The sequence below is a fragment of the Urocampus carinirostris genome, chromosome 12, assembly GCF_059441175.1.
Source record: "Urocampus carinirostris isolate Australia breed hairy pipefish chromosome 12, RoL_Ucar_1.0, whole genome shotgun sequence".
In the NCBI taxonomy this organism is placed as follows: domain Eukaryota; kingdom Metazoa; phylum Chordata; class Actinopteri; order Syngnathiformes; family Syngnathidae; genus Urocampus; species Urocampus carinirostris.
In genome coordinates, this window is record NC_142360.1 from 6,317,484 (window position 1) to 6,336,911 (window position 19,428).

Genomic DNA, 19,428 nt, shown 5'->3' on the forward strand with positions numbered 1-19,428 from the left:
GCGAGTGACTCTTTAGTCCATGATCCTAATAGTATAGCTGTAGAATTTCTTCCCGATTATGCAAACTTCTCAAAAGTCAGTAAAAAAGGGTTTCAATCATTATATGCAGATTTACATTATTGGCATCGTGGTGTCCAAAGACAATGACCTTGTAGGGGTGGATGCAAAATGTCGGCGATCCATTATTGGGGGCATTAGGGGTTCAGTGTCTTACCCAAGGACACTTCGACATGTAACACGGAGGAGCCGGGATTCGAACTGCGATCTCTTGATCCCAAGGCGAGCGCTCTACCTCCTGAGCCCCATAATTTACTTTTTCTAATTTTAGTTACGAAACGCCACCCTCAATGTATTTGTTTTTGCCACATGCTAATGAGGGAGCAGTTAAATTTAATAAAAAGGAAAACTAACTGTAGAACAAATAACTTTGTTCAGGTTCCCATCAATTCTCTGCACGTTGAGTTGATCGTGAGGCTGCCTGCATGCCTTTAGCCATCACAAACATTTCTCCAAATTAGTTTTTGGCTAAGGAAAAGGGAAAAACCTCACCCTGACAAATCGTTCTGGATATCTTTGATCTATATTACGAGTGCCTCAGACACATCGACCAACCTCGTGTTTTGATTGGCTGAAAACAACCACTGTCGGATGTATGAATTGGCTACATAAGTGGCTAGAGAAGGATAAAGTAGGGGGGAAACTGAAAGAAAACTATACAGACGCTGCCCGTTCTGGACCTTACGTTCTGGACGATCGTTAGTAAGTTGAATTTGTTTGTAAGTTGCATCAGTGCTATATTTTGTATATTTAAGGTTTATGTAAGTATGTTTAAGGCTTGTATAAGTAACTTGTATTGTTTTGTACTAAAAAATAAACATTTCATAAAATAATATGCTCCATAAAGATAAATAAAGTTAAGTGTAACTTACTCTTGGAAGATAAGCATCAAGAGTGTCTGAAATAAAAGCAATCCAACCATGTTCTCAACCCCATCAAGCTTTCTTATTCCACTTTCGTTTCAAAAGAAACAGCTCGCCTCTTTTTTACACTTTAGACCAACCATATTGAATGGATGTACAAGATATTAAACAATAAAAATGTCAAAGTTTCAGTATGGAATGTTTACACACAAACTATGAAAATGAAGCGGGATTTCTTCCTCCGGGTGGATGCTGGGTGAGCTCTCACAGCGCCACACACCGGTAGCGCCAGAAGAAGCACTAGAGTAATGTCCTGTATTCGGAAAAAGGTGCACACCATACAAAATCTAACATATTTTTCGACATCCTGAAAAAAATGTTCGTATCTACTGTATGGTCATAAGTAGGGGAGCGTCTGTATCATGGACTTGGTGACAGTCACATTCAGGGCTCAGCTATGAAAGGGAAGGTAAGTTGCTATAAGTTTAAAGAGGATTGTTTTTGTTTTGTTTTTTTATGTCGGTGTTTGTTTACTTTACTTTTTCTTACGAACAGTCAGGTAACCGTACATCATTACACGTCCTCAGACTGCCAAAATTTCAAACAAGTATATTCCCCCCTTGAAACTGTACTGTTTCCAACACTCTACTAAGCAGTCTTCCAGCCAGATTCTTAGACAAAACTTGAGAATCTGAAACAATAAACAACGGCACAAAAGGGGCCGTGTATGGTGCTTGAATCGATTTAACGTCAGTTGTCAAACACTACTAAAATATTCAGTATAACATCCAGAGCAGTATCATTTTCTGAGAAGGGCTGAATTTAAAAAAGTGGCTTCATCTGCTACTTCTGAAATTTGAGAGAATGTTTTAGGTGAGAGTATGCAATTAAAATGGCCTCTTTCGTAATAATTACATGAAAAAAATAAAATTTTAAGTATTTTCAATAAAGGATTTTCAGAGTTTCTCTTATTGACATGATTTATTTTGCAATTTCTTAGAATGTCCTTGACACCAAAGAAGAAAGATTTTCCACGCATATAATTGTAATAATCAAAATTGGTTCAATTTGAGTTAAATCAAATTTAAAAAAAATAATCAAATTGCTGAATGAATCAAATCAATTCAGGAAATTGGTTTCGGTACTAGGGATACATGATAATAATGGTAACGATAACGGCAAAATATGACGAAACAGTTATCAGCCTGATATTAAAAGAAAAAAAAATCCCCCCCCCAAAAAAATCAGATAATTAGTCACTTGTTGCCGCATATTCAGTCTGCCATCAGAACCTGTTGGAAAGACTATGGCTTACGCATCATGATATATTTTGATTTACTATAGAAGTACTACCACAACTTGGTCATGTCACCTTTGTACATCTCAGTTATGTGCGTGAGAGCTCGGCCATAATCAGTCACATGGCTCAGGATGTATTCAGGCTGTAATTATACAGTCTTCTAAATTTTAACAAGTACATTGAGTTTCGTTTTATTCATATATTTTTTTTTTTTTGCCACAATCCTGTGGGTGAAAGCCAGTTTGAAAAAGATGGAATTACAGTCATAATTGGCCAAACATTATCTGCCCAATGTAGTTTCCACTCAATGCATCAGCATTTGTATATTTTCATTTATTATAGCTACAAATAAGTAAAGTTAAACAATGCTACTTGATGACAATGAGTGATAAAAAAATTCCGCCAAGGCACGTGTGACATTCAGTATAGCAGTACAGTAATCCCTCGGATATCGCGGTTAATGGGGACCAAAACCACACGCGAAAAGTGAAAATCCAAGTGAAGTAGCGACGCCCTTCAAAAATGCTTAAAAGAAAAAAACTAGCATCTATTTATTTATATATATATATATATATATATATATATATATATATATAATTTTTTTTTTCTTTTTAATGATTTTATTTTATTATTATTTTTTAGACCTGCGAAGCTCTGAACCCGCCGAACGTGGAACCACGAAGTAGCGACGCTCCTTCAAAAATGCTTTAAGAAATTATATATATTCATATATATATATATATATATATATATATATATATATATATATATATATATATATTTTTTTTTTTTTTTTTTTAATTTTATTTTTTTATTATTATTATTATTTTATTATTATTTTTTAGACCTGCGAAACTCTGAACCCGCGAACGTGGAACCACGAAGTAGCGACGCCCCTTAAAAAATGCTTAAAAAAAAAATATATATATATATTTTTTTATTATTATTTTATTTTATTATGATTATTTTTTAGACCTGCAAAACTCTGAACCCGCAAACGTGGATCCACGAAGTAGCGACGTCCCTTCAAAAATGCTTAAAAAAAAAAAAATATTAAAATATATTTTTTAAATTCTTTTATTATTATTATTTTTTTAGACCTGCGAAACTCTGAACCCGCGAACGTGGAACCACGAAGTAGCGAAGCCCCTTCAAAAATGCAAAAAAAAAAAAAATAACGGAATAATAAATAATTGGAAAAAAACGTTTTTTTAAAAAAGTATTTTATTTTATTATTATTTTTTAGACCCGCGAAGCTCTGAACCCGCAAACGTGGAACCACAAAGTAGCGAGGTCCCACTGTACTTGTATGTTTACAAGTGACGTATTTTCACATAGTAAACAAGCCTATACTCATATCCATTTTCTGAAATATCTATATGGCAGTACAATGTTAGAATGCTTTCATAGTTATTACTGACAAAGTATTGTCATTAAGTCAAGCTGTAATCTCTTCTACAGTACTTTTGGTTTACCAAAGCTGTATAGTGTTATTGTAATTATAAAGAAAAATATAGGCACTCATAAAAATAGATTTTGGGTGTGTATTCATATTGATACAGTATGCGGTTAAAAACAAAACAATACAATTATCAATGAACATAATTGGTCTCCAGAAGCGGGATTTTAATCCATAACCATCCATCCATTATCTGCACCGCTTATCCTCAGTAGGGTCGCGGGGGTGCTGGAGCCCATCCCAGCTATCTTCGGGCAGTGGGCAGGGGACACAGGGACAGACAATTTGCTCGCTCATTCACACCTAGGGACAATTTGGACCAGCCAATTAACCTGAAATGCATGTTTTTGGAATGTGAGAGGAAACCGGAGTGCCCAGAGAAAACCCACGCAAGCACGGGGAGAACATGCAAACTCCACACAGGAGGTTCGATCTCATGACCCCAGAACTAAACTTGGCAACAACCTCCATCTGACACAAAAAAGTATTTCTCATTTTTAAGAAATAGAATCATACACTGATAAACGTTCAAGTGCAACTCGACTTCATTAGCAGAGGACAAGAACGTGCGATCTATTGTCACATCCGTGTGTACACACTCTCGTCTACACTGATATAATCAAGGTTGCCCTGCAGCGTTTCTTTTGTTGTTTTTTGTTTAACTTAAGTGAAAAATCACCCGAGCAAGCTGGGTCACCCAATACCGCTCGCCGCCCCGAGCGGAGCTGGGCCGCTGAGCAAACAGCAATCAGTCTCCATCGCGCGATGGCGCGGCGGCATCGTACTCGCGCCACGATTGTCTTCCCCATATGCGTGACAGTGTCTGCCTGTGTTATGTGTGTCTTAGCCCCCACTTGGCATACAATTATTGTTTTCAAGTGAATATATGTGTTTGCGCGCACGCCTGCGAGCCTTTTGTTAACTTTGGCTTCAATATAGGCCTTGTGTGTCGTACACGTGCAGAGCGGCTCAAGCGAACAATAACTGTGCAAAGTTGGGCCGTGCTGTAATTAAACGATGGTGGAGCGTTTGATCACCTCTACTGACAAAGAAAGCACAATTTAATTGAGTCAATGTTTAGAAATGACAAACATAAGAAAAAAAAACAAAAATACACAAGCGTGTCTCATCTTTGAAGACAGAAAAATTGACAATGAAGTTGTGTGGGTGTGATGAAAATAACCTCTTTCTCTTCCTCCTGCTCCTTCCTCATCTGTTCCAAGCGAACCTGCTCAGCCTCTTCTCGCTCTTGAACTTCCCTCTAGAATGGCAACATATAAAAAAAAAAAAAAGGAAAACTTGGTGAAGAAAAAATGTCACTCATTTTTATCAAGTGCCATTATCTCAGTTGTACAAATTAGGAGTGAAACTAAATTTTGAATTTGACCCGACCCAGGTTTCATTCCTGTTGCATCCAATGTTTTACCATTATGGTCAATGACTGATGAATCATTGCACAAATATGGTAATATACTACTGTAAAACCTCATGTGTAACACGCAACAAAAAATGTGCGTTATACATGATAAAAAGAGTAAAACCTTAGTCCTTTTTCAGTTGGGAATTATTCAAATTGTCAGAATTTCAAAAGTAATATTTGTGACAAATTTTATTAACATTTTTCTTAATGAGCGTAAATAAACACTACACTAAATTGAACTTTACAGGTCACAATTTTGGTAAATTTGCTAGTTTAAGGGCTCTTGTTGTAACATTTTTTAATGATTGATAGTTTCTGCCTGACCCTGAACTGCTTTTATTTTGGAAAAGAAATACCAACTTCTGTCCATTTTTAACACGTTCTGAGCCTTACAAGTAATTGAATACTCATGAATTGATGTCGCTTCCAAGTAATGCTCAATTACAGCACTCATTTCACAAATTAATCCAGATTTAATGAGGTAATTTGTTGCAACCATGTTGAATATTTTTATTATGGCATTCTGAAGTGTCAATCAATTTCATTACCTTCTTGCGGTCAGCCTCCAGAGACAGACGGTAGGCCTCATCCTGTTCTCTCTTCACCATCTCTCTTGCCTCGCGCTCGTCCTATACGGAGAAAACACAAAGCATCTGAGTCCGAGAAGAGGGTGTGGAAACAGACAGAACCCGGGCAGAAGAAAAGCCCGGGATGTCATTTGTGGTTATGTACAAACAGCAGGTATGAAAGAGTAGCAATAAGAGTGATTTCATTGTGACGGTTGTCATTTATGAGACTCTGAAGTGCTTTTATGTCCCCTGGGCCAACGTCCTTTACTCTTTTATTCCCTGTGATTCTCTTCCTGTTTGTACAGAAGGGAAGGGGATGGGCGGCCTTTTTCTTTGTACCTGCTGCGGCCGCAGAGTGCTTTGGAAAGACTGGGAATCAAAACGAGAGTCTATTGTGTTTGTAGCGCACGGCCATTACTTTTTCTCATTTTGGGGGACTCACGCTGTGTTGTAGAGGCGAGGAAGTTTATTATGACAATTGCTGCTTAGCAATGGGCGAGCAAAAGGACAGTGTGCATTGTTGCTTTTGAGTCCGCGTATGCAAAAGATACATTTGTGTTCTCATAATGGCGGAACAGTGAAAAGAAACTGTAAAAGAGTGCACTGGATGTGACTCATGAAAGCAAACCACACAACCATTCATTTTATTTGAAGAGATTCATGGAAAGTACACATTAGAAACGCCAGACTAGACACGTTTTCTATTCAAACAGGTTAGTTTAAAAAGCTTCTAATTGGTCCTTACTCCAGCTTGTACCTTAAAGAAAGAGTGTGTAATAATTTACCATTATAGGCCATTGTATCTTAGAAAACAGGAGAAGACAAACTACAGAAACATGAAGGATACCACTTGGCAAAATTCCAAAGCCTACTATCATATTTATTTTTATGAAAGCTCGTTGGAATCGCTACAATGGACAACAAAAGGCCAAGTGAGCTGAATCCACCCAGAGTGGCTGAAAAGCACCAATAGCTGGAGTTGGTCAAATTTGGTGTAAGAGGTTAAATTTAGCGACGAATGAGAGAAGCTCCTAAAATGCATGTCCAGCAGTGGAATGCACGTGACGCTGAAGGACAGAGCTAACTTTATTTACAAGCAGCAGCCTAAAATAACAAAAGTGGCGAGCAGTAAGCAGTCAACATCGGTGGTTAGAGAAGGAAACAGTGGGAAAACATTGGAAAACGCCTGAATCACAGAACTTAGTGAAGTTCGCTTGCATGACTAGCTGTGCGAGTGACACTGAAGGACGGCGCAGGATAAACTGACAATAACGGGCCAAAGCCTGCAGAAGAGTGGCTGACAAGACTGGACAGAGAATCAAAAAGAGTGGGGAAAAAGTATACAATGACAGGATCATGGGACTCAGCGACATTTGCTTAAATGACGAGGAAGAAGCAGGAGTAGATAAAAATAACAATTGCGGCTAGCAGTAAACCATCGCCTGCAGGCATGTTGCCAACATAATTGGCTAGAGAATGAAACTGTGGGAAAAGAGTGGAAAACGCCTGAATCACAGAACTTAATGAAGTTTGTTTGCATGACTAGCTAGGCGAGTGACACTGAAGGACAGAGCAGGATAGGCTAACAATAACGGGCCAAACCCTGCAGACAAGAGGCTAACAAAACTGGATAGAGAATGAAACAGCGGGGAAAAAGCATACAATAACAGGATCATGGGACTCAACAACATTTGCTTAAATGATGGGGAAGAAACAGGAGTTGGTAAAAATAACTGTGGCTAGCAGCACACCATCGCCTGCAGGCATTTTGCTAACATAAGTGGCTAGAGAATGAGTGCGGAAAAAATGGAAGATGCTCAAAATCATGGACCTCAGTGACCATCTCATGCAGGATGCTAAGTTGCTGTTAAGTGGTAAAAGTACCAGTAAGACTATCTATCTATCTATCTATCTACCTACCTACCTTGGTCATATCCCTCAAGAGGGGTGACCGACAGCAACACACACACATACAATAACAAAGAAAATAAAAGGGAAATAAATAGCAAACAAACACAAAAAAATTTGGACCATGGCCAACCCGATTTTCCAAACACCAAAACAGAAGTCAATGGAAGGAGACCGAGAGGGAGGCCGCGATTAACGTGGATGGATGGTGTTTTGAGTGCACTGCAGGAAAGAGGTCTAAATATAATGGAAGCTAGAGCTCTTGTTGGTGATAGAAAGGAGTGGAGAGGTGTTGTGAAAGGATAGTGGGATTGTGGACGCGTTCTTAAGGATGGGCACCCGTATGATGCGACAGGGGTATGTTGAACAAAAGAGTGTTGTGTCACCCTGACCCGAGTGACATGGCCGCTTTCTGGTGTCCCATTTCATCTGGAGGGACGAAAGCATGACCAACTTGGGTGCCGAGGTGCCTAACTTGTTTTAGTAAGACTAACTACCTGGGCAAAATGACCATTCGGGCTTCTGTAGTAGTAAGATGGTGGCAACACTTGTCAGCTTTTTTAGAGGACATCTTAAAATTATACAACATCGCTACAATTTCTAAGCCTTTAAAATAAAAAAGGTGTATGAGAAGGTGCATGTGTTTTAAGCTCATTAATCTAATCGGTAGTCTTATTTGAAAGAATGAAATATTTATACACAAGTTATACTACACATTGGGGCTTTAAAAGTCTTAATTATGTTTAAAACCTTTAATAATTGTGGTTTTGCATTGCACAAAAGACCGCAAAAAGTACTTTTGTTTAAAAATATCCCTAAAATTGGTCGGGATATTATATTTAACATTTTTTGAACAAAAGCGCAAGGATGCAACAACAAGGTTGACTTCCCTCGTTTGGTCCTTGAGGTGGAAATATGTCCTGTCAGTACTCAATTGATCTGGTTATTGGGCTTTAGTGGAGTGCACAGCTGCTTTAGCCTTTCAAAAATGCTTCCCATCCACGCTGCTTTAATTCGACAGTTTTAAAAGGTATTTCCTTCAGGCATGCTGCACCTGGCTTATTAGCCAACGTAAATACCTCCTCGGCAAGACTTAACTGTACATTTGTGAAAGCTTCATAATTGTCCTGTGGAATTCTTTAATAGGATTGTAATACTGTAAAGGGCAAATATGATATAAGATATAATATATAAGAACTGATAGCTTGTTCATGCTAATCAGTAACAAAAAAGGTTCAGTAACAAAAAAGGTAGCTCAATGCTTCAAAAAGATTGGTTACCTTGCTTTAGGAAATAGCTGAAATTAATTTTATGTCATCGTTCTTTAAAATTATTACTTAATGAAGTGATTATTAGATATATTTCTTTAATTAAGTACTGGTGGTATTGGAATTATGTATACAGACGCTGCCCTACTTACGAACGAGATATGTTCCGGACAAAGTTGAATTTTTTCGTAAGTAGCTTTAGTGCTATATTTTGTATGTTTAAGGTTTATATAAGTATGTTTAAGGCTTTTATAAGTAACCTGTATTGTTTTGACCTAAAAAAATAAACATTTAATAAAATAATGCTCTATAAAGATGAAGAAAGTTAAGTTTAACTGACTTTTGGAAGATGAGCTTCAAGAGTTAGGTGATTTACTCCTCTGTGGTAGAAAGTGGCCAAAAAAAGCGATCCAACCATTTTCTCAACCGCATCAAGCTTTCTTATTCCACTTTCGTTTCAAAAGAAACGGCTCGCCTCTTCTTTACACTTTACACCAACCATATTGACTGGATGCACGAGATGTTAAACAAAAATAATGTTAAAGTTCTTAGCACGCTGGAGATACAGTATAGTATGTTCACACACGAATTAGGAAGAGGAAGTCGGATTTCTTCTTCGGGTGGATGCTGGGTGAGCTCTCACAGCGCCACAAGCCGGTAGCGGCGGAAGAAGCACTACGGTACTGTCCTGTACTCAGAAAATGGTGCACAAAATACAAAATCTAACCTACAGCAATGTCCCGATATTTTTTGACATCCCGAAAAAAATGTTCATATCAACCGTTTTTCGTAACTCGAGTGTTCGTAATAGGGGAGCGTCTGTACTACTCCGGAGTTTAGTCCAGATACTGTATTTAGGCTGAATGAGTAAAATCTAGGGATGCACTGAGGTTTGGGCAAGAAAATTACTTCTTCTGTTTCGGGTGAAAGAAAAACAAACTGAAAATAAGGCTTTCGAGAGAACGATCTTGTGATAACATCTCAAGTGAGGTGAGCCGTGTGAAGCTGGTCTTCACTTGGGGCCAAGTTTTTGCACGATGTGGTTGCATATACAGGGACCCATGGCTACTCCACGTTTTAATTATCGCTGTTTGACTCCTTAGCATGGGAAAAACATGACATTAAAAAGATTAGGGAGAAAAAAAGAAAAGAAAGATGGGATTAAAAAAAAAAAACTTACTTATGTTTTGGTCCAAACCTTTTACTTGCAAATGGTAAAAATGAGTAAATGATACAAATTTACCAATCATAATATTTTCCAAAATGTTATTTTTATCATCATATTTACACACCTGACTGTTTAAATATCTATTTACTCCGAAAGGGAAAAAATGTCACTAGGGGTAAATCACTGACAAAAGGGAGATAAAACCTTCAGATAGAAAAGTTTCATTTCTTAAAATACAATAAAGAAACATTTGTTTTAATGACTTCTTGTCACCTTGTGTTAGTCAACAAACGATGCCAGTGCACTGTCGCAATAAGAATGCAAAAGTATCCGTCACTCGAGTCATTCATTGTGCACCATTAAGTCTTCCCCGTAACTGACACGCAACAGCATTTAAATAAATTGTTGCTCACTGACTAATTGTTTGACTCCTAACACTGAGCGACAACTGTCCTTTATAGATACAGTAGTCACAACAGAGGCAAACTAGCAAGTGTGGGAATTTGTTCCTAAATGTTCATTTAAACAGGAATGAGCTGAAACAATGTCTGTGTGTCATCAAGTAACAATGTCGTGGGCTCTGCTCAAGTGTGTTGCTATTCAGAAGGCAGGTAGATCAACATGCTTCAATAAAAAAAAGTTTGGAAAAAAAACGCACGCATTTGACAGATTGCTGCCATAAATTTGCTTCACATGCATCGCTTTGAGAGACTTACAGATGTAATTGCCCATCATTACATTTGCATGATGTTGTTTCCCTTTTCTGTATCAGTATTTGTATGTTTATATTTTCAGCAATTGATATGGGCAGTTAAGATAATGCCACTTGATAACGTGATATACACGACTTAGATCCTTGGAGCATTTGTATTATGTTAAGTGACTTATATCCAAATCAAGAACAACTCCATTATCATATGCATTTTCTGTGCTATATTTATGTTAGTATTATGGTTTTCATAACAATATATTGTTATTTTTGACAAACAATGGAGATATTGCTGATATTGACTCATCGACAAAGTCAAGCTCTAGTCTCTCCGACACTACTTTTTGGAGACACACTTACCAACGCTCTAGTGTTATTGTATTTCTCAACAAAAATAAAGACAAACATACAAATAATTCCATTGGGTGTGAGCTATTTTTTGCCACAAAAAAGTAATCTTATACCAGGGGTTTATAAGTAGGAAAAAACAGTTCTTTCTACAGCATGGGCTTTTACCTCATCTCTTATGTCCTCTTGTTGTTGTGCTGTGAAGATTTCCATTGCTCCCATTAACCTCACCATTAGTTCGTCCACTATCGTGTTACCTAAGAAAGAAGGAAGTTGGAAAAGAAAGCAATGCATTATTTTAGCATATATTGGATTAATACAAACATAATATAAATGTCTATATTTTAATCACCTTGAATAACATTTAAAACTTCATTGGAGGTGCGTTTCCCCATGACTATTAGGAGTAAAGGGAACTGATCTGTCTTGTATGTGCGTATAGTCTGGGTTACCACACTGCCAAAATGTCTTGTGCACATGGTGAGTAGCCTGAAAGACAAAAGTGGTAATAATGAATCATTTCCTCATCTGCAATCAACAAGTCATTTAAGAGAACAACTTGCCTGTATTACAAATTTGTGAGTTGGATCACATCTTTTTTTGTTTAGGATTAAGTCTTCTTAACTTTTCATTAACATAAAATATATCTAAATAAGCATAGAACAAAATATGCAACAGATTAAATAACAAAAAAATATATTTTGTGCAGATATATGCTACTACGTAGAATTGTGGCGACAGTGCAGAACCGTAATCTATGATATAGCGTGCACTTAAAATTATTTATTTACAAGAACAATTGAATGTTTTACGACATTTATGGTCTACAATCAGACTTTGTTCATATTTGCATACTGTAATCCTTTGTTCATCGCAGTTAATGTGGATATTCCCTAAAAGTCCCTAAACTGTATGCAAAATCCAAATTTGCCACGCTCCCCTTATTTCTAACATGCAATCTGCCGCCCCTGCTCGCAACAGTAGTTGACTGGGTATCGAAGACGCACGGGTATTGATCATTTTAGTCAGACAAAAAGGAAAAGAGAGCCAGCAATGCATGACACAAAACTGCGCTGTCCACCACCGCTTTAAGCAAAATTCAACATGGATAATGGATCGCGGGCATAAGAGTGCAATTCATTTTAGACGGGCCACATGGGTACACTTCAGAGGCCTGAACTGGGAAAAAAATGCACACTGCCGGCCACTGCTCTCAGCAATAATCAACTGGGGATAATGGATCATGGCCACAACAACCATGCATTTCATTTTAGGTAGGCCAGAACGCCGCTCCCCCAACAATAATGCGTTAAACCGGTCTCCGCCTGCTTCAATATAGGATTAGGGAAAATGGATTATCGTCGCATAAATGCAGTTCATCTTTAACAAAAATACAGTGACTGCAAAAAAAGAGCTGCATAGCCCAGCAAAAGTGTACTCTTCCCACTAGCAGCAATATGTGATCGGTGATAATAGATCATGGAATATTTTTCAGCCTGCAGAGTAAGTAGCAAGACATAGCGAAGGATTACAGCACTTTTATTTGTTAAACAAATGCTTGGACATGTTCCTTGATTTTAATGATTTGTAAAATATTTCATTGTATAATAATTGCAAATAATAATAGAAATCAAGGTTACTACTTCACAGATTTCAAGGATCACAGGGTATTTTTTGGAAGGTATTCCCTGTGAAAAATGGGGGATTACTGTATTCATAAGAATAGGTATAATAAATGTGTTAAATCAATAAGCGAAAAGAACAACATATTCACAGAAATAAATGTGAATGTGAGACAGACAGATTTAGAGAGTGATAATAACTAACGTTTTAGATAATGAGACTAACAAGAAAGATTTTTGGCACCAAGTCCTTTTCACATAACGGAGCCAATATTCTTTTTTGTTCTGACCTCACCCAACAAAACCGCACACAACTGGCGGCATTAAAGACTTTAAGAGCAATTCTGCTTTTTCTCATTCCATCAGAGTGACACGCTACCTCAATTGAGCGAATTAGTATGCCTCGCCAGGCTCTCGGAATTGATAGCGTATGAGAGGATTTGGTATTCCATTACAAACAGGGAAGTTTTTAAATTAACATTTCAAGCAGAGAAAAGGGTAGCAGGCAGGCCGAGCGCAGTGAGCTCCTTCTAAATGTCATAATATTAATGAATTGCTATAGACTGAATGCAAATATAGATTACTTTTTTTTCTTCCCCGCATCTGCCTTTTAATAAGATCTACTTTAATAACTGGCTGATAAAATAGAAGGATGTAATGGAATGAAGGAGAGACAATGGGTCAGATGAGGGTGAGGAAGTTGAAGGAAGCCGTTTGGGCGGGGGCTGCAAATCTTGAAAACATCTGAGTCAAAGAAGGATTCTCAAATAGTGCTACAAACCAAGCTAACTTACGATACAACTGTGTGAATACGCTTTTAGATCACTGAAAAATGCACAAAACTGGACTCAAAGAAGCACCTCTGAAACAAATAGGTGAAAGGGATCTAATTGCTGAACTCAAAGTGACCTGCATTGGGCAATGAAGCACTTGTTCACCCCAAATCCTGCTGATCACTTTGCCCTGACACTTATCCCCGTATAGAGCGCGACCCAGGTAGGTCCCGACAATAGCCCGGTGAAGAAACTCTAACCTGTAATGAAAGACCACTAAACAATGGACACTAACATGAAGGGTAACTGGATCTCAAATCTCCCATGGAATACGCAAAGCCGCTTTAGTCAGCCACCTCGAAGTCAAGGGAGAGAAATTTCAGGAGTTAAAGGGAGGGAGTAAAAATGCAGCATAATAGTTTGTCTTCTCCTTTGCAGCTGCAATTTCTCAACGGTCTCAGGGTGATATTGTTGAGGTATTTAAGATGGAGTTGAGGTCAACAAGCTCATGTTTTTCGGGCAAAGTGCATCCAATCAAGCTGTTGCACACTCAAGATAGCTGCAGGCGGAACAGAAAAGGGATATGGCAGACCACAATAACAAATGGGTTAAAAATAAACCAATTTGAATGGAGTGTACCAAGCTGGTTGGTTGGTTGCCTTAACCACTAGGGTTGTAGGGCCACCATTTTCGGTGATGTGTCTTACAGCCTAGTGGAGCCCATCCTGTCCAGGCCAACCAGGGAATTTTGCTTGATAGGGAAATGTGCTAACGCAGTTCTTGTTTTTTTTTTTAGCAATAACAACCTTGAAAATTGTGTTTTTAACTTGAAAAACATACTTAAAAACATACTTAAAAAATGCAGTTGGGCACCATTTCATTTCATTTCAACATTCTTTAAATTGACGATGTTTATTAATTTACCACCACAGGTAGTTGTAGCTTAGACTGTGGCTGAAGTGCGTGCAATCAAATAATACGCCTGAAGAATACGGCTTGGCAAAATTTGGAAGCCGACTTAGTATAGAATAGTCTTTATTGTTATTGATAACAACGTTGTGAAGATTGTATTGAGATTAGACATGGCACGCCATGATAATCAAGATGAACATGTAATAAAGACTAAAAAAAGAAACATTAGTCAGGATATATGGGCAAATATATCTTTAAGGTAGTGCTTGGGGACTGAAGTTGTAAGTGCAATTTTTTTTTTGTACAACTGTAATAGTGCAATGAAAAATGATGCATTGCAACTTAAGAGCAATGAAAAGCAATGCAATATTTAGCAGCAAACCCATTTTTTGGCAAGATATATATTTTTTAAGTGTTGCGCCCTAGTTTTGGGTGGTGATGGCCCTAGGGAAGAAAAAGTATCTTGTTGGTCTTTTTTTAGGGGCCTGTAGCTCCTACTACCTGTACTTCCATATTTTGTTGCGTGAGCAAGAATGAATTTCAGCCAGCAACAGGATATTAAGGTTATTTTAACCATCACCAGCCACAGCAAAAGACTGAGACATCTTGAATCACCTGGAGCATCTGAAACAAGCGAATGACTGGAGTTGGGTAAGAGCCGATGTAAGCTGCTTACTTTAGCGACTAGCGTTAGAAGCTACTAAAAACGGCCAGTAAAGATTGAATTTGTCAAGTGTCCGGGTCCTGAATCACGCAACTCGGCGGCCTTTATTTGCATGAGCACCTATGAAAGCAGAGTGACACCATGCTCTTCCTCCCGCTTGACTTCTAATCTGGATGTCCCTCTACCTGAAGGCGAAACTTGTCTAGACAGAAAATAAATGGTCCTCCCAATCTAAACATGTCCGTTTGCCTTCAGAAAAATTGCGCTGTCAGCGCAACCGGTTCCATCCAAGCAGCTGTCGGAAATATCTCCCCGCAGGTCTACCTACTACCGTATTAGTCCTCAAGTGCTCAGTGAAACACAAGGCCGGTCTGCTTGAGTCCTCAAGTTGATGGGGAGAAATGCGAGGTGACGTTGCAGGGAAACATTAACTATTTTAGTTGTCTGGATGTTCAGCAAAAGGCAGAAATGTGTGACAAATTGGAAGCTGACAATCATGTTTATCAGTCAAGTAAAATGGTTTGGAATTGCATTAGTTTAGAGCAGGTGTCTCCTGCCCTCAAGCTTTTGAACAGCCGATGTAGAGTTGACGCTACATTCTTTGCATTGTCATTGAGGCTCAATTGAACATGTTATAAATGGTTGGGGTAGAAGTTATATAGGGCCTAAAAAATGTCCTGCCCGAGCTTGAGGGACCTGAGCCTGAAGCAAACCAGAAATGTAATATTTTATTTGTTAGGAGGAGGTTGGGGGGACATACTGCAACCTGATAAAGAGGATGTAGGTGTTTTTCACATATCGTCACTGCCATTTTTAAAATATGTACCATAATTATTCGAGTATAACACACACTCGTTTATAACACACACCTCTAATTTTTTATTAATAACCAGAATAAAATTTTCTTTCAATTTTTCTGAACTTAAAATAAGCATTGAAGGTGACAACGTTGTTGATGCGAGCAGTAACGATTCAAATTGTTTATTGACAACGTAAACCATGAACACAGTACCGACATCAAATTTAAAAGGTTATTATAGTATAGCACAGTAAAACCTCAAGTGTAAAGAGCACCCAAAGTTATTTTTTAGGTTAAAAAAGACCGTTGTACACAAATAATTACAGTATATAATTTTTGGCCTTTTTTGGTTTGAGGCCATGCGTCATTAGAAGTGTCCTTAGAAAAGTCGAAAGTAGAATATTTTCTCTATATAATAAGTGTTAATGTCCAGCAGAATTAAAATAGCCATTATGTTTTAATTTCCACTGCTCCTATCTGCTTTATCTTACTTTGATCATGGCTGTTCGGGGTGGAAAACATTAGGTTTAAGGAATGGGGGCTGAGGGGAGTGCTAAAGAGTGACGTCATACTGGTCCCTGCATTTATTTTTTGTTACTTTATTTGTAAGCGTAGAAAATAAAGGTGGAAGCAATAAAAGCCCTTCAAGTACAGTGCAAATGCCAATCCAAACCTCAACAAAGATGAAATTAGTTTATTCAAGCGCGTCTAAGACAAGCACATACTTGCAGGCATAATGAATGAGCTCAGTAAGGATGCAAACATTATTTTAAGCCAGGAGATAGCAGGAAAATACATCCAAATTCCATGCAGTTTCTTTAACATTCCATTTGTGCAAACAATAATAAATGACAAAAACTAGAGATACAGTGCATCCGGAAAGTATTCACAGCGCTTCACTTTGCACACATTTTGTTATGATACAGCCTCATTCCAAATTGTCTTAATTTAATCTCTTATCTCAAAATTCTACACAAAATACTCCATTATGACAATGTGAAAAAGTTTTTTTTTTAAATTTATTAAAAATAGAACACTAAGAAATCACATTTACATAAGTATTCACAGCCTTTGCCATTAGGCTCAAAATTAAGCTCAGGTGCATCTTTTTTCCACTGATCATCCTTGAGATCTTTCTACAGCTTAATTGGAGTCCACCTGCAGTAAATTCAGTTGATTGGACATGATTTGGAAAGGCACACACCTGTCTATATAAGGTCCCACAGTTGAGTGTGCATGTCAGAGCACAAACGCCAAGCATGAAGTCAAAAGAACTGTCTGTAGACCTGCGAGACAGGACTGTCTTGAGGCACAAATCTGGGGAAGGATACAGAAAAATTTCTGCTGCTTTGAAGGTCCCAATGAGCACAGTGGCCTCCATTATTCGTAAATGGAAGACATTTGGAACCACCACGACTCTTCCTAGAGCTGGGCGGCCTTCTAAACTGAGCGATCGGGGAAGAAGGGCCTTAGTCAGGGAGGTGACCAAGAACCCAATGGTCACTCTGTCAGAACTCCAGCGTTCCTCTGTGGAGCGAGGAGAGCCTTCCAGAAGGACAACCAGGCCTGTATGGTAGAGTGGCCAGACGAAAGCCACTCCTTAGTAAAAGGAACATGGAAGCCCGTCTGGAATTTGCCAAAAAGCACCTAAATGACTCTCAGACCATGAGAAACAAAATTCTCTGGTCTGATGAGACAAAGATTGAACTCTTTGGTGTTAATGCCAGGCGCCATGTTTAGAGGAAACCAGGCACCGCTCATCACCAGGCCAATACCATCCCTACAGTGAAGCATGGTAGTGGCAGCATCATGCTTTCGGGATGTTTTTCAGCAACAGGAACTGGCAGACTAGTCAGGATAGAAGGAAAAATGAATGCAGCAATACATAAAGATATCCTGGATGAAAACCTGCTCCAGAGCGCTCTTGACCTCAGGCTGGGGCGAAAGTTCATTTTTCAGCAGGACAACGACCCAAAGCACACAGCCAAGATCTCAAAAGATTGGCTTCAGAACAACTCTGTGAATGTCCTGGAGTGGCCCAGCCAGAGTCCAGACTTGAATCCGATCGAACATCTCTGGAGAGATCTGAAAATGGCTGTGCACAAACGTCTCCCATCCAACCTGATTGAGCTTGAGACTTATTGCAAAGAAGAATGGGCAAAACTGCCTAAAGATAGGTGTGCTAAACTTGTGGGATCATATTCAAAAAGACTTGAGGCTGTGTTTGCTGCCAAAGGTGGATCAACAAAGTATTAAGCAAAGGCTGTGAATACTTATGTAAATGTGATTTCTTAGTTTTCTATTTTTAATAAATTCAAAAAAGTAAAAAAAAAAAACTTTTTCACATTGTCATAATGGAGTATTTTGTGTAGAATTTTGAGATAAGAGATTAAATTAATACAATTTGGAATGAGGCTGTAACATAACAAAATGTGGAAAAAGTGAAGCGCTGTGAATACTTTCCGGATGCACTATAAGTCTTTTTATAATAGCAGCGATAAATAAACATGCAGACATCTATATTCACATTATATATATATATATATATATATATCCATAAATAGACCATTTTATCAAATTGGTTTTGAAAAACTCATAATTAAAGCAAACAATTATATTTGTGTCCCCTTTTAAGCAAAATGGCTAGTTCAAAAGTGTATTTTTTTTCATTAAAGTTGATAAATAATTTGATAGATAGAAAATATCTTTCACCGCCTGATAAAACAAAAACCAAGTGAAGAAAAAGTTAGCCAGCAATTTGATTAATACGGACAATAGGGACAACAGATTCACTATTTCAAATCATTTTCATTATTAGTACTTTTTAAACTATTTTATACATACTATATTTATATTTTAACATTTGGTGGGCCTGATTAAAAAGACAGGTCGTAGTTTGCCCACCCCTGGACTACAGTATGTTAATACACTGATAATTGTCAATATTTGTTAACACTACAGCGCAAAATATCAGATTTACTCCCTCACGGGCGACAATTTGTACTGGCACTCGATCAACCAAACTGGCATGCAGTTGGCGAAACTGCACTGGTGTATAATTAATCCTATAACCAGGTGGCCGCATTCCAGCATCAGCAGGTTTGACACACACATAACACAAATGTCGCCGGACGCGTGATTGACGGCAATCAGCAGTCACTCCAGATCAAGCCGGGAGCGTGAGAATGCCTTGACGCAACGTACATTTGTGCATGCATGCGTTAGTGGCGAAGCTGTGACTAGCTGTGCGCCATGAAAAGCTCCTGATGTTGCCTGCCTTCAATGGGCAATAAAAAAGGCTCAGCTGGGGCAAAAAGCAAAGGGAGAGAAAAGAAGAGAGGAATGAAGGAAGGAGGGCATTCCCTTGAAAGAAATAATGGAGGGATGAGGTCAGGGTGAGAGTCTTTCTTAAACGGTTCCTACCAGAGGGCAGGCTTAACTCGGAGGGGTTCTCGCGAGTGGGAAAACACTCAGGGAGTGGGATAACACTCAGGGAGTGGGATATTCAAAATGAAAATTGGCAGAGAGAAAAAGTGAGGAATAGGGAAATTAAGCTTATGAAATCAGGCTTGTTTGTCTTCTATAATAT

The 19,428-nt window shown here is 38.3% G+C and overlaps 1 protein-coding gene across 2 annotated transcripts in view; it reads right to left on the reverse strand.

Annotated features, from left to right (window-relative positions):
* faf1 (Fas (TNFRSF6) associated factor 1) overlaps positions 1-19,428 on the reverse strand; it is a 118,052-nt gene that overhangs the window by 23,547 nt on the left and 75,077 nt on the right. For both annotated transcript variants that reach the window (XM_088348810.1, XM_088348809.1), the window contains exons 14-17: positions 11,422-11,558; positions 11,238-11,326; positions 5,648-5,728; positions 4,863-4,940 (exon numbers count right to left, since the gene is read on the reverse strand). In XM_088348810.1, the coding sequence (XP_088204936.1) occupies positions 4,863-4,940; positions 5,648-5,728; positions 11,238-11,326; positions 11,422-11,558 (385 nt within the window). The remainder of the gene's footprint in view (positions 1-4,862; positions 4,941-5,647; positions 5,729-11,237; positions 11,327-11,421; positions 11,559-19,428) is intronic.